The sequence below is a fragment of the Alligator mississippiensis genome, chromosome 11, assembly GCF_030867095.1.
Source record: "Alligator mississippiensis isolate rAllMis1 chromosome 11, rAllMis1, whole genome shotgun sequence".
NCBI classification, from domain to species: Eukaryota; Metazoa; Chordata; order Crocodylia; family Alligatoridae; genus Alligator; species Alligator mississippiensis.
Genome location: NC_081834.1, coordinates 49,784,621 through 49,800,281, shown reverse-complemented (window position 1 = coordinate 49,800,281; position 15,661 = coordinate 49,784,621). Strand labels below are relative to the sequence as shown.

The following is a 15,661-nucleotide window of genomic DNA, read 5'->3' as shown; positions in this document are numbered from 1 at the left end:
CAGTGCTCACCCACAAGGGGACCCCAGGTGCCCCCCCAGATCCAGGAGGCACCAGTTGATGAGCCAGGCCCCCAGCACACACCCCAGTAGGCCCAGAACTGGACTGGAAGTGCTTCTGGTCCATTTCCATGTTTGATGCCAAACTGCTGGGGAGCCCCCACGCTTGTGTGGGGCGCTGCATCTGGCCCAGCATTGCAGCGTGCATGAGCTGCCTGCTACCTAGAGGTATGTAAAAAAACATTTAAAGCTGTGTCAAAGTCCAAAACTCTGAATCGTTCCAAATCTATCCAAATTTACTTGGAGGGTTACAAATCAATTCAGAGAGATTAAAGGGTCCTCTGATTAAATGTGGATTCAGAGATTTGGCCACCGAATTGAGCCAAATTTCCATTGAATCGAATCAGAAACCGAAGCTTCACACAGCCTTATCAGGCATACCTTACTTTTTTGAAGTTCACGAAAAATAAATAATAATAATAAAATAAATAATAATTCCTCACAAAATAAATGTAAGCACACAAAGTCTTTTCCAAGGATCCACACTTATGTAACATATTAGTCAGCTGATGAAAAAGGGTACTCATCAATATGCAGTCAGCGGGGCAGCTAGGGTCCACAGGAGGGACTGGGCATGGTGTAGGCAGGGTCTGCAGGGAGTCTGAGAGATGGGAGCTGGGGTCCACAAGGGGAATCTGTGAGATCAGGAGGGCAAGTGAAGCAATGTCGAGGGAGAGATAAGAGTGGGTACTCTGGGTCCACAAAGAGGGATATGGGTAATCAAGGGGGAAAGCAGACCCTGGATGGGATCCAGAGGAAACTTGGGTCTTTGTAGGAGGGAGGGATCAGCATGATTTGGGGAGCAATTGGGGTCTGTGGGAAGGAGGATGGAGCATCGGGGTCGGGGGGATGATTGGCAGGATTCGGGCAGATAGTGGGGTGCTTGGGGAACCTGGGGGTGTAGGGGAGCTCTCTTCTACCTGGGACCTGAGAGACCTCAGGCCTGAGAGGGCTAGAGCACAGCAGAGTCATCCCATCCTGCCAATGGAAAAATGTTCCCAACTGGTGCTGCAGGTAGCATAAATGAGAGAGGAGTAAACAGTGCCCAAAAAGGGCAGATACAGATTCCTCCCCCATGAAGCAAAGGAAGAAATTAGGGAGCAGGTGGACCCCAGGTTTGTGGCTGCCAGCTACCCAGAAGCTGGATAACTCTGCAGTTAAAGGACTATACTATTTATATGTGAATTTTACTGCTGGGACAAAGGGACATGATTGATTGGGAAAGCTGTGCACATATATTCAGCAACTGCTAGCACTCTGATAGTTTGTTGTCCTTCCTGTAAAGATAAAGAGGTTTCACTTTCTCCCTTTCTCCTATGTCACATGCCTGTATTTCATTAGGATGTAAGTACCATAAAGAATGGATGATGGCAACAAGGAAAACTTTATTATGAGATCTTTTCCCACCCCAAAGCTCTATAATCTTTGGATTATAATCGTATTGCTTGTTATTCTCATATAATAAAAGGCTTGGTACTTCCATCCATCTGTCTGTAACATTGGGGGTTAACTATGTATGCAACCCGGAGAAGGTGGGCATCAATTGGCTGCATGGGCCTACCCCCTCAGGCAGGAAGTCAGAGGCAGAGGGAGTCCTTAGGCTTTAAAACTGTATTGACTTGCCCCGGCTCCTGTCAAAGCTGATAGGAGACAGGGGCAGAAGGACCCAGGAGGAGCCACAGCAGGACTGAGCAGCCCAGCCCTCCCAACCCCCCAACAACTGCACCCCCACCTGCAGCACTCTTGGTACCACATGGCCAGGCTTCATCGCCAGAGCGGGGAACATGGAGCTGCCTGTTAGTGCGTGGGTTTGTGGGGTGGGTATGTGTGAGGTGTGCCTTGTGTGTGCAGCCAGGGGCACAGTGTGTGGGTGGATGTGGGTGTGCAGCCAGGGGCAGACTGGGTGGGTGGGTGTGGTTGTGTAGGCAGGGGCAGAGTGGGAGGATGAGTGGTTGTGGTTGCACATCCAGGGACACAGTGGGTGGGTGGGTGGGTGTGCAGCCAGGGGGAGACTGGGTGGGAAGGTGTGGTTGTGCAGCCAGGGACATAGTGCATGGGTGTGTGTGTGTTCATAGGATGAATCCCAAACACACCCCATCATACGCAGGCACCCATACTCCCCTCACACTGCCAGACATGCTGACCTCTACATGCACACCCCTTCACATATCCTAGGCACTTCCCCCAACACACAGCCCACCACAAACCGTATACCCATCAACATCCCACATATCCACACTCACACATCCACATGCTCCCTCACCCCACAAACCCACACACGCACAGCCCCCCACAAACTTGTACCCACCCCACACAATATACAAGAGTAAAACTTCATTTTAAGCTATTGTGAAGTCACCTCTATGTACACTGCACAAATACATGTAAATCAGGACAAAAATATTTTTTGAAATTAGATTCATGAATGCTGTAGGTGTTTCCTTTTTAGAATACATTTTGGTATTTTTCTGGTTCCAAGATGGCACAACACCTTGCTGAAAGGAGTACTTCTGGGGGTAAAGGGACGGACTTCTGATAGCAAAAGTCAGAAGTTAGGGGGCAGGGCTTCCAGTCACATGATGGCACTGGGGGTGGGGCACCTGCCAAGGGGTGGAGCTACCCATGCAGCCTTCACCATCTTGCCAAAATTCGCGAAGTGGCCCTCTACCCAAAATAATTGCCCACCTCTAGTTTACATGGCCGGCCCCAACGTAGGAGTGGTGAGGGGCATGTAAGCTGTCCCAGATATGCTCCATCATTCATGACGGGCAATTGGCTAGTAAATAAAATATAAATATATAAATATATAAATGTATATATGTTTTTTCCTATATAAATTCTATATGATAGTATGCAATATCATTATAAAATTGAAAAGAATCAATCAATGAATATAATAAAATAAAAGCAAAATGTATTGTAGAATCCCACTTGCCAGGCTATCAAGTAGGAAATCAGTCGTAGTCATCGCTGTTGTCTAACACTGCTGAACTTCTGGAAGATAGCTCAGTAAGTGACCCCAAGGCAGAAAGCCGGCCAGTTCAAACATTGCTGCCTTTTATGCTGTTTTTCTGTCCCTTCCCCAGAGCACTGGGATTGGAGGGGACCTCAGGGATGGATCACACTCACTGGCCATCTACACAGTCAATATCAGAGTAGTCCTTAACCGCTCTTCCCCGTTCTTCTCCTTACTTTCTGTTTCTCTGCAGGCAAGCCCAGCATCAACTTTGAAACTCTAAACATCGTCAGAACTTTCAAAACATTTTGAATGCCCTTGTTCCGTTTTGAGGCTGTTTCAAAGACATTCATTTCATTTCAATTTTGCTGTTTTGAGCTCGAAATGAGTCAAAATGAAACAGCCAGAGAAATTTCACACAGCCCTATTGTATACTATGCCTAACATGCATTTTGTAACTGTGCATGGCATCCATCCTTGCAACAGGATTGAATTCTATATCTGGAATGAAAATCTGCTTGAACACTTTACCATTGTTTTGAAGTATTAGTTCTTCAGTAGAAAGGTGACATTGTTTTGAGCCTGTAATGCTCTGTGGTATAGTATGATCGTCGTTCATTGTAAGACCAGAAAAGCAATGGAGGCCCCCTTTACATTTCAGAGGGCAATTTTCCCCTTTTTCAGGATCCATCTACTTTCTTCTCCTGGGAGCAAGAGGCTGAGAGATTTTCTCCCCTCCACCCCCAACCCATCCAACTCAGAGCCCCCCATGCAGCATGGGGCAGTGGTGGGCATCTGGGATCACCCCCCCCGGCCCAGCAGCAGCCCCCCCTGCCCACCAGCAGCCATTGAGCACCAGGGCTTTTCTTTACAGTACTAGGAGCTGGGGTGGGCGGGTCAGCCATGGGGGAAGAGCTGGAGGATTGGGTAGGGGTTGGGGGGGGGGGGCTGGCAGGGATCCCCCCATGGTCCCCTCCCCCCTCAGCCCCAGCTCCCCCACCCCTAGTATTTACCAACTCAGAGTCCAGCTGCAGCTCACAGCTGCAGCCACCGGGCACTGCCCAAATCATAAAAGCTCTCTGAATCTTTTCCAAAGATTCGGACAGCTTTGAATCAATTTGAAACTTTAAATTGGTCCCCTGGTTCAATTTGGATTTGGAGATTTGGCCACCGAATTGGGCCAAATCTCCTCTGAATTGAATCACCACCTGAAGCTTTGCACAGCCCTACCCTCCAGCCCTGCCCTGACCAAATGTCAGGAATTTTGCTTTACTCGGCTGGTGGGAGCAGGGGGTGGGTGATCTACCATAGATTGGTATTTGGATCCCTCTGCTGGAATCTGCGGGGAATTACACAGATGACTTAAGTAATTTCAAAGCCCATGGCATGTAAACACAAACGCGATGCACTAATATAACAGGGGTTAAAATTTTAAGGTGCAGTAAATTAATGAGGATCAAATGCCATGGCATGTACAAACTCCCCAGTACAGTAGTTTCAAAACTCTTGACTTAAGGTTAAATATGGTACCCTGCAATTTATCCTCTCTTTCTGCAGGGTGAGCTGTGTTGAGCTGGTTGGACAAGAACATTCAAAGTATGTCAGTACTGTTCCCACATGATGCTGAATGCACCCTATCTCCTGCCTGCATGCCCCCAACCTATAAATGAGAAAGTGATGCCACACTCCCCCCTTCCCCCACCTCCCTGCTATAATTCTTCGTATTTGTTTCTCCTTCCATACCCACAAAGTGGCTTCACTGCTTTACTTCTGGATGTGGAACAAGGATGAAAAGGGCATGCCCCGCCTCCCGCCCCTCCTGGATTGGCCCCAACCCTTGTGTACGTGCCACAGGGTTTTACTTTGGTTTAATTTGAAACAGTGTTTTTAAAAACCCACCATTTCTGTTTAGGGAGAATTAAACTGAAGTAAACCCCCACGGTGTGTACAAACAGCTGATGATGATGGTGCCCAGTGCTGTTCATCCACCCCTTCACACACCTGTGTCCAACCTCTCTCATCCCAGACCTCAGTCACAAGCTGTCTGGGGAACAAATTGTCTCTTTTCCCCTCTGTTTGTGCAGCAACTAGTGCAAAAGAGCACTGTTCCATTAGAAACACCTGAGATTTTGTCTGTGAAGATGCACCAGGAGTAGACCTGAACACCCCTATGAGCACTGTACTCAGGCTCTCCAGAAACAGAAGAAAGGGAAGAAATTGGGGACACAGAGACGAAGGAGGAATGATAATGACTGCTTTGAATAAGAGTGAATAGAAATAAGGGGGGTTAACTCTTCTTCCCCCTCTCCCTCCCATTCCTTGTATTTCAGGGAGGAAATGAAGTTTCCCTTCCCTGTGGCCTCATTCCCATTTCGTCCCCTCAGTACATCACTTGCCCCGTAGGTGGCAGCGGCAGTGTAGGTGGTGGGGCCACAGTGCTGGTGAGCGGTGAGCTCCTGCAGGTGGCCCCAGTGACATCGGCGGGGTGGGGGAGGGTGGCAAATAGTGACCTCCCACAGATTGTGACATGGACATTGGTGATGACCAATTTCAGGGAGCGGCATGTGCCCCCCCCTCCCCCCCATGCATCGCGTATACCCAGGGGTGCTCTGTTGGTTAGTGTGTATGCAAAAATCACACATACCGCTGTCACAGCCTGCTTGAGCTGTAGGATAGACACTGTCAAAAACTCCATTAGTTAATACAGCTTATCCCAGTGGCTTCCAGATTTTGGGGGCCAATGGACTTGTGGAAGTACTGAACATTTCTCATGGACTAACTGCCAGGCACCTTTATCATGAAAGCTTGAATAAAATGGGAAAGGCGTTCGCCAACCCACAGGCCTCTTACCATAGCCTTGCTGTTCCATAGCTGCAGTTTGGGCAACACTGCCTTATTTTATTCAGGGAGCTGGAGGTGAACTGAATCTTGCAAGTAAAAATGTCAGCCATAGGAAATAAGCCTTGTCACCACAAGGGATAATGCATTCACCCTTGTTTTGTTCCTCTGCAAATGACTCCTCAGGGAAGTCTGGCCTGTGAACTACACCTGACTAATGTATCTGTGTTTTACTGGAGCATCTCTGGGAAAGACTCTGGAAACACAAAAGTGAATAAGAGGTGCCGTTATTTATTGCAGAACCAGGGAAATGTTTGAGCTGCTGCTGATAAACAGGAAAAGCTATTGTAACAGACCACGTAGGACAATTCATGTACAATGGTGCAAAGAGGGAAAGGTTCAGGAACTGCAAAGCAAAGGATAGCAATAAATATGTAATCCCAAACTTTTCTACTAGACCATGAGTTCCCTAGGGCAGAGTTGTCCTTTAGACAGCCATAAACCACAAGGTACATCTGGCCTAACTTGGCTGGACCTCCACCTGCCATATATACGAATAATGCTAATCAACAAAGCATTAGGAGGAGACCTAACAATGCTAAGACACAGAATAAGAAGGTGTCTACCCACATAGAAAACAACTGGTTCCTGCGCTCCTTTTGAAATTAGTTTTCTCGTGGCAAGGTCTTTGATGTGATGGGCACAGGGCGTGTTTTCTGTGGTACTCACCAGGACGAACTTGAACTCCCTTTCCAATCTTCTGTGAGTGTCCCTGTGACTGTGGGGACTCCCTACCACTGCTGGTCCCTGCTTGCTGTTACTGTATCACTGAGGGTGGATGGATGGTGGGAGGAATCTAGTACAAAAGGGATTTTTAGCATCATTCTGACATTCCTCCTCTCCGCCCACCACTTTCCTTTCCCTTTTCTCATTGCTCCAGTCCTTCAGCCTCACTGCACTGGTTTGGGAGAGATTAGACCCTTCCTCAGGCCAGGCAATCGGCTTTTCTCTCCTATTCCTCACTACAGCGACACGTGGGCTCACACACCCTTTACACTGTTTAGACCAGTTGCTATATGGGAACAGGGGAGCCCTCTGCTGCAATAAAGACCAGCTTCACATTTTCACAAGTGCTCGGCATGGAGCTAACGCTACATCCACCAAATTAAAATCCACCCAAACAAAATACAATTAGGCAAATCCCATTTTAGAAACTTCCTTAGGGTTATTACCCCAGGCCTCAGGGACACAACCTGAGCTGGGATCCTCTCCCCACCCAGAAGAAAGGGAAGATTTTCTCCCCACTGAAATAAGCTTCTGGGAAAGTGAAGATTGGGTCTGTGTGATCAGCACTGGAAAATGCCACCAGGCCCTTTTCATAGTCCACTGAGATGCGGATCCTCTCGGGGACATGGTTCAGAGACAGGGGAGCCACAGGGGAGGTGAAAGCCCGGTACTGATCCCCGCTGAGCCCCACAGCCCAGATCCCCTCCTCTGGGCAAAAATTCACCCACCCCTTCCTGCCCACAGAGGCTCTGGAGACCCCCACAGCCCAGGCCCCAGAAAGCCCTGGCTCCACCTCCCAGGAGCGTCTCCCCGAGGTGAAGCCTTGACAGCCCAGCACACAGCGAGAAGAGTGAAACCGCTGGTGCCGGACAGGCAGATCCTGCTGCGCGGCCGCCCAGCTCACGCACTTCTGGTCTGCAGACAAAAGGAGCCACGGATTGGCGGTGTCTGGATCCAGAGTCACGTTTGCTTCAAAGACAAACAGAGAGTTAGTGTCACGGGATGAAGCAGCTCGGTCTGTGGCCCAGACAGGAGGGAGAAGATGGGGGCATCAAATAGGGCACCAGCCCCAAAGCGAGGATGAGGTGGGCAGCGCTGAAAGCAGAGAAGCAAACTGGCCCAAGAAACTGGGACGAGGAGATGGAAGAGGCCGGGGAGCGAGGTGGGGAGGGAAGGGAGACAGCTGAGGGCAGGGACTGCTCTATACTCTTCTCCGAATGGAAAAACAACAGCAGGCAAATGTCTGCCAGAAATCAGGGACAGAGTTAAGGACATCTTTGACCTGCGCAGTGACGATTTTCCCTGTCTGCTGGGGAGCCAGACACAAAAGCTGGTGTTGGGATTGTGTGGCCGACCTTAGCCCTTTTTCTGTGAAAAACTCTTTCCTTGTAACTGCATGTTACTGAAGGTGCACTTTTCTTTCTTAAATGTAATGCCTGATGCTTTTTCTGAATGTAAGAAAACTAGCAACACAGAGACTTACTTTTCCCATCGGTTCCTGGAGATTTTTCCCAATCTTTGTCCAGTTGCGATGTCAGGGTGTCTGTGTGGGAGGAGAGGAAAAGAAGTCTGATTTCATGGGGTTATGTTTATGGTGATATTCCCACTGTTTAATTACCATAGTTATGTTGTTAATGATGATAAAACAGCAAGTGCAAACAGGACCAAAACAGATTCAGGTCTTCCCAGTGAGGAGAGGTGAAAAACTGGCCTGAGCCTGCCTCCTCCTCCGGTTATAACGACACCTCTCACTTCTCATCAGTACCTTGACATTTCCTCAAAGTCTCCCTGAGGGCGACAGCGTGATGAGAAAAAGCACTGAGCTTCCTTTCCAGTTCGAGAAAAGTCTCTGTCGGCTTCTGTGAATGCAGCTTGTTACACCTGGGAACAAAACACTGTGATTATTTCTGGGACACACCAGTGGCAGACGCTACGTGAAGTGGGCTGCGTTTAGTTCCTCTGGGTATCCTTGCCTCAGAGCAGAAGCAATGTCCTCACTAGCTTCGGTCAAAAAGGCTGCATTTCTACCCAAGGCCTCTGGTATGTTAGGACCAGCTCCAGGGCTAAGAGGGAGGGGAGGTCAAGTCAGTCCTTCATGATCAATCTCATTTTGGTTTCCTCCCCTGACAGCCAATCTAGTCCTGGGGAGCTTTGCCCCAGGGTATTGCTCCATGCGACACTGGGCTGAGACTTCCCTACCTGCACAGCTCACCTCACTTATGGCATCTTGGTGCAGGGTGGGGGGAAGAGGTTTTGCCTGACTGGCGTGGGCATGAGTGTTACCAGTGACCTAGAGATAAGAGGTCCATGCTCTAGCCCCTGAGTCTGAAGGCAGCCAGACCCCCTGGGGATGCACTTGTTTAGGTGATAGTTTAAGTCTTTTCTCTATTAAGACGGAGACTTCCAGTGACTTGTATAAAGCGGTGACAGTCCCCAGATGATGTTCCACAAAGGATAATTGTATCTGGGGTGCATGTAATCTTGATGAACATGCCAGCCTGATGGGAGATGGGAAACATAGGTTTGACACTGGCTCTCAGCCCCTTCCCAATGTAATGCAGATTGAGAGTGAGTGCAGAGGAGCCACCTACCTGCTCCAGGTATTTCTCACATCCTAGAAAGGAGAGAGAAAGAGAGGGAGTTCAGTCCCACACGACACTCCTGGCGAACCCTCCTGCACTGAAAGAGACTCACTTTGCTATTTCAGTCTGAGTGTCATGTACAGCTGCCAGAATTTGAATACATTTGCTCCCCAGGCTCATGTTTCAGTAACCGTCCTTTATGGGTGCCAGGACCCAAGGGGTTTATAATGCATCTTACCTGCAGGAATTCAGTTGCTGGCTGCTGGCACTTCTTCTCCATGTCAGTGATCAGGACATTCAGAAGTGAAATCTCTCCAGCAAGTTTGGTGGCATGCTCCTTATGCCTCCTGGCAATCTGCCTGTCCACATCTCCCAGTCGAGCCAGCAGGAGTTGCTCTTGTTCCTCCAGGAACTGATGCAGTCTCTGAAATTCAGATGCAATCTTCCTCCTCTCAGCATCCGTCTGTTTCTGTGGCAGACAGGGCATAGGGCAGGTTGCAGACTTAAGAAAGCAGGTATTACATACCTCTTTCCCTTTCAAACCATCTATCACCTCTGAAAACTTAGGTAACAACTTTGTCCTATCAGGCTGGCTGTCTCTTAGTGAGTTTAATATTACAGAATTCAGTCAAATTACACACTAAGAAACCTGTCTTATTTCAGGAACTGTAATCTCCTTCTCTCTTAGGTTTCTAACTATGTTATTGTTCATAATTTGTCTAGTTTATAACCACCTTATAATTTGTCCCTTTTAAGATTTGTTCTTATTCCATCATTTTTCAAGTTTTTGGTTTAATTGTCCATAACTTTTTTCAGGTTCTGTTTTATTATCGACCACTTCCATTTTTTCAGGTTCGGTAAGGATGAAATGGTAATAACAACTCCTTCCATTGCAATGGTAATAAGAATTCTAGTATTGAACAGCTCTGTATGTACTTAATGTAATTTCAGGGTAAGAGTTTTATTACAGTTTTCTTATAGACAGTCCTTTAGGATTCCTGGTTTGTTGGGACAGGGCTCTCAATCCTATCTCAGACCCTCAGACCACGTCAAGGGGTGAAGATACGTAACATGCAGTGATCAGCACATTTCAGAGAGCCCTCTTATAGGGAGTGTTATGTTACAATTATTTTTTTACAGGCTAGAAAATATTAAGACTCCAGCCAATCAGTGCTCACTTCCTGTATCACAGCATTTTAATGCAGCCACATGCAAGCATTCACGTCCACCAAAGCCCCTGGGGAACATCTCCCATGGGTTTGCTGCTGATAATAAACTGGGAACCTACCAGATACTCCAGACTCCTTCTCCTTCCTGCCCGTTTCAATCCCAGAAGCTCTTCCCTTTGTTTCTTGAGATCCTCCAAATGGCTCTGAATTTCTTCCTGGAGAAAGAAAAATGGTTTGGGTGGGTTTTACTTTGGTCCTTCAAAGAAGACAGGTTCCTTCCTCTCAGAAATGCCATGGCTGCCTAGCTACAAGTTAGGGAAAATCCCCTGCTTGGGCTGATATCAAAAGAAAACCACCTTGGTGCAAGGATTTTTATGGTAGACCTTGTGTTATATCTGGAGTTGGGGGAAGCTTGATATTTTGGCATTGCCGGAAAGCTTCGTTCCACCAGATTGGGGTTTTCTCCAGTCCTGCAAAGGGCAATGGGCTGCCTTTGAGGAATCAGGGCCTCTCTGTCTGGTATTATTATGGCCTGAAATGAAGCACAGGATTATTCTCCTGGCCAGTGCTCCCAGTCCTGACCCACAGGGAAAAGCCTGTAATACAAAACCATTAAGAGAAACAGTTTTCTGGCAGGGAAAATTGATGGATCTGTGATATTAGAAAATTCAGCTCTCCTGAATTAAAAAAGTTAAGCTAGTTTAGAGAGAAGCTGGGCCCTTAAGAGCTGCAAGGAACCAAGGTCACGTATGTCCCATACCTTGCACTCCCGGGCAGCCTCCTCCATGGGACCTGCAGGGCCAGGTTGGGGAGCGCAGGATGGGTCGGATGTCACACCAGGGCTTTCTCTGCCATCCTGCCAGGTGAGCGCCTCCTCTCGTCTCACACACACGTTCTCTGTTCCTTCCAGACCCAACAAGTGAATCTTTTCCACTATGTTTGCCACTTGTAACTTGAGATGGAAATTCCCTTTCCGGATCTGGGCTTTGTGGGTGGGAACGTCTGCGTTTCTAGGCCTGCAACGGTCCTCACGGGTTCGGGAGATGCAGGAGTTGAGCCTACCAGTAATGGGCACATGCTCTGTTGGAGACTCCTGGCAGGGAGGATGGGCATCTGCCTCTTGCCCTTCTTCTGTTCCTGATGATGAGGCTGATGCCATGGCAGCTCTTTCATTTGATGGTCTCTGACCTCCCTTTTCCCTTTCCATTTTGTTCTGTCATGAGAGAGGGTGAAGGCAAATTGCGCAGGTGGGGACAGAGGGAAAGGGAGAAAGCTGCCTGGGGATGGAAAAGAGCAGAGGGAAATGGTAGCGAGGATAAGGGCCCCCTTGCTTGTGGAGGGGAGGTTGGGCTTTTCTGTGTAAAACCTGCTGTTTTTGCCTCCTGCAAGCTCTGCTTCTTCATCCCACTCCTCTCCACTTCCACCCCACCACTTTCCCCATTTCATGAGGCCTTTCCCATCATCCCAGTCCTCCACCTTTGTTCCTGGGCACAAGTCGAGTTTATTCCTTACCCTTTGTGTGAGACCCTGGAGGATTCAGCAGCAGCTTGGGCTGTGCTGGACTTTGATGGGCAGCTCTCCTTGTACCTGTGAGCCCTCAGTCTCTCCTCTGGCAGAGAAGAAGAGCTCCGGGCAGTTTCTGTACCCACTGGTATTTACAGCTCTGTAGGAGGAAGGCAATGATAGCAACTCTCTGGAGATATAGCACTACACGGGAGGACCCGTAGACAGATACGTGGGCAGACAGACAGACAGAAGGATCTGTAACAACAAATTAATTATTTAAAAATGCCTCTTGAGATGGTGGTAAAAAAATACCTATTTAAATACCTAGAAGCCTTCAGTGAAGCAGAGGAGTAGGATTCATTATCTTATTTTGTGGGAACTCCAGCACAAAGATGTTGCTATAACCTATAACTCCAGAGTGCACCCCACCTTCCAGTCACAACCATCACCTCCCTGACTCTGTTCAGGGAAATGGAAGGCGAAATCCTCAGGGACCAAGGTCAAGGCCCAGGGAATCCAGCACAGCTTCCTCCCCCACAATACACGACTGCCCTAAGTGCAGTGGGGCCACCAGTCCCTTGCTCCCTGTGGTGTTACAAAGGAACTTTGCTGTTGTCCCTCTAAGGCCATGCTTCAAAACTGCTTCCCCTATTTAGAGCTGCTGCAGCAATAATAAGTTGTCTGGAAGATTTTGCAGTGGCTTCCCAGGCCATAGATGGGTTTCCTCAACAGACTGAGAGAGAGAGAAAGGCCAGGAGTTCGCCCTCCACATCTGGTTCCCTATGCACTAAGATCACTGCAGCTGGACACCTCCTGGATGTAACAGGCTTCTGCCCAAGTCTCCGCCCCAACCAAAAGGGATCAAATACAATGCAATAACCCGTCACCCACCTCCTGAGGCCAGGACACACTTCGCAGCAGGTCCTGGAGCTTCTCTGGTCTCAGAGTTCAAATGAATCCAACAAGTGCCAGGATAGGCAATTCTTTGCAGATTTTATTCAAAGGCACACATTGTCTCCTCAGCCAATGTCTGTCTATCCTCATTTTTTAAAAGCCAGTGAGTTTTAACCATCAGCTTGGCCCTGCTGTGTATACGGGTGACCGAGGCTGTGCGAGAGCAAAGGAAATGATCATACCGGGTCAGCAATAGCAAGTGAGAAATATCATTCCTATTTATAGGAGTGCCCGGGGCAAAGCTCTAGCCAGGGAATGCCTCAGACGTGGGGAGAACTGCCTGCCCGGAGAAGTTTTCTATCTATTGATGCCTCTGTGAAATCCTATGAAATATGAACTTTCATTTCTACCTGGAGAATATTTTCTCCAATGCCTGATGAAGGGTATTTGTGCCTGAAAGTTTGCAATTGAAGAATTTTTCTTTTGGAAAAATCTTGTTGGTCTAATAAAAGAAATCATCTCTACTTCGAGCCCTAATTGCTTCAGATGTGGAGGTACTCGTTGGTTCACTGCCCTAGCCAGAAACTTGAACTAAGGAAAGCTTACCAAAAATCGTGTTTGCTAACTGGTTTCTCCTGTTATTCCCTTGCAAATTGGTTCAATCTAGGCAGGTTACACTAACCTGCAAAGATTGAATCAATTCAGGCTCTGGCTTTTTGAATGTCTGTTCGTAGCCTGAATGTCTAGGTTTTCATGTGGCTGGATTCCTTCTTTTTCCCTTTACATCAGCTTTGGGGGGGTTGGGCTGGGAGTGCCTTGCTGCACTGTGCCTCTGCAGACAGGCGGTGGCGCTGGGGGGTCATAGTCGCTCCCAAGTTCACCTTAGTCCCCCGTAGCTACCCCTCCTATGTGTGGCTGGGCGTGCATATCTATCTGTCTCTGTCTGTCTCTATGTGCACATGCCTGTGTCTGTGTGGTGTGTGCATGCCTGTGTCTGTGCACATCTGTATGTTTGTGTGCACATGTCTCTGTGTGCGTGCATCTGTGTGTGTGCACATATCTGTGTGCGGCTGTGACTGGGAATTCATGTGTGTGTGCATCGTTGCATATGCTCCTCTTTGTGTGTGTGTGTTCATGTGTGTGCTTGTGCATCTGTGTGTATTTGTGTGCATGCGTGCACGTGAAGCCACTGGGCTGAAGCTACCTCTACCCCTCAACTCTCGCCGCCCGGAGCGGTGCAGCAGGGGCAGGAGTGGGAAGAGACGCTGGAGGTGAGAGGAAGCTGCGCTCCACCTGGGCCCAGCAGGGCTGTCCTGTTCCCCTCACCTCCAGCTGCAGCTCCTGCTCCTGCCCCGCTGCACAGCGCTGCTTGCACCATGGGGAGCTTCAGCCCAGCAGCTTCTGCCCTGGCTCCAGCTCCAGCTGCCTTCGACCCACTCTGCCAGCCCAGCACGATGAGCAGCTCATACAGGGGAGGGGGAAAGTAGCTGGAGCTGGAACCGGAGCTCTGTACACCGGGCAGAAGCCACAGGGTTAAAAGTTGCATGCGCCCGCCCAGAGCTGAGCTGCGGCCATGCCCAGTCCCTGACACTGGGGTGCGGAGAGGGGCGAATGCCTGGGGGGGTGCTACACCCCAGCCAGGCAGACCTCAGCTGTGGTCCCTGGTGGGAGAGGGGAGGTGGGAAATAAACCCTTTCTGTAACAGGCTTAAATCAGTTTCTGAGTAACTTCTGTCCATAGCCTCAAAGGAAAATCTCCCTCCCGGTGTCCTCAAGTGCCAGAGGAGGAGGGAGGTCAAGTCAAACAACTAAATTAGGCCACCCTAATAAATGACCCTTCTAATGACCATCCCCTCATCACAGGGAAAGTTGTGCCAGGTGTCTGCTCCCTGGGACCTGCCGTATTGGCCCAGCACAGTCAGGTTTATCTCTGATTCTGGACAGGATTTCAATAAAAACCATGTCACCAGAGTCTGCACACCAGTGCTCGGAGGCCAGGGCTTTTCCTATATGGTTGCTGATCTTGAAGTAGGAGGCATATGTTCCCCAGGGATGACACTGAGACCCCATTTCCCCATCTCAGCCATTCCACGCTGGCCTCCAGGCATGCTCCATGTGGAAGAAATTTGTGCTCAGTGCTGACCTTGCCCAAACTGTAATCGGGGCTTGGAAGTGAAATGCCCAGATCCCAGCCTCAGAGTCCACCGGGCAGCCAGCCCGCAGGGATGCAACTTCTCTGGAGTGTAATCCAAGCTCAGCATTTCTCTCATGATGTGGGTAACTCCAGATTTTAAAAGAAGGCGGCGACATGAGGGGAACTTCCTCAAAGGTTTGAAATCAAACATCCCTGAGCAATGCATGGTGCTTGGTTGCCCTGGTGGGGATGCAGCTGGGAACCGGTGTCCAAGCCCTGCTCTAGCAAGAGAAATAGGAGTGGGAATGAGAAGGAGCCAAATCCTGGTGCAAAGCGTTTCTGATCTCAGTGGGGAGAGAAGAAAAGGAAGGAGATCCATTCTGGAGAGTGAAAGCAAGGACCCGGAACCAAGTTCGGCTAGGCTGAGCTCTTGTCTTGCATTTAAATCTCTTGGGATTGTGCCTGGTGAGGGGAGGGGGCCAAAGGCAGCACCACCGTTTCCCACCTCCCACTTCCTCCTGCATAACACATCTTGGCGAAGGGAAAATAGAGTGATGAATGGTGGCTGCATTCACCCCCTGGGCTCACCCTCTGGCGCAGCACAAAAGCAGTGACTTCAGCAAGAGTCTGCACTGATCCTCTGATGAGCGCAGACAGCTCATTCCACATATCAAGTACAGCCAGGGGGGTGGCAATGCACCACTGTTCCCTCTGTCCTGTGCCGAGGAAAATCGCCTTGC

General features: G+C 49.2%; 1 protein-coding gene across 1 annotated transcript; it reads right to left on the bottom strand.

Moving 5' to 3' along the window:
* Nucleotides 1–5,806: 5,806 nt before the first annotated feature.
* Nucleotides 5,807–14,038, bottom strand: LOC106739275 (E3 ubiquitin-protein ligase TRIM7). The gene is made up of 9 exons (XM_059715010.1): nt 12,786–14,038; nt 11,901–12,149; nt 11,149–11,665; nt 10,508–10,603; nt 9,458–9,688; nt 9,229–9,251; nt 8,403–8,518; nt 8,121–8,180; nt 5,807–7,606 (listed from the first exon to the last, which is right to left on the bottom strand). Exons 3-9 carry the CDS (start codon nt 11,593–11,595, stop codon nt 7,092–7,094), a joined length of 1,488 nt encoding a protein of 495 aa, XP_059570993.1. The 5' UTR covers nt 11,596–11,665; nt 11,901–12,149; nt 12,786–14,038; the 3' UTR covers nt 5,807–7,091.
* Between the last annotated feature and the right edge of the window lie 1,623 nt (nt 14,039–15,661).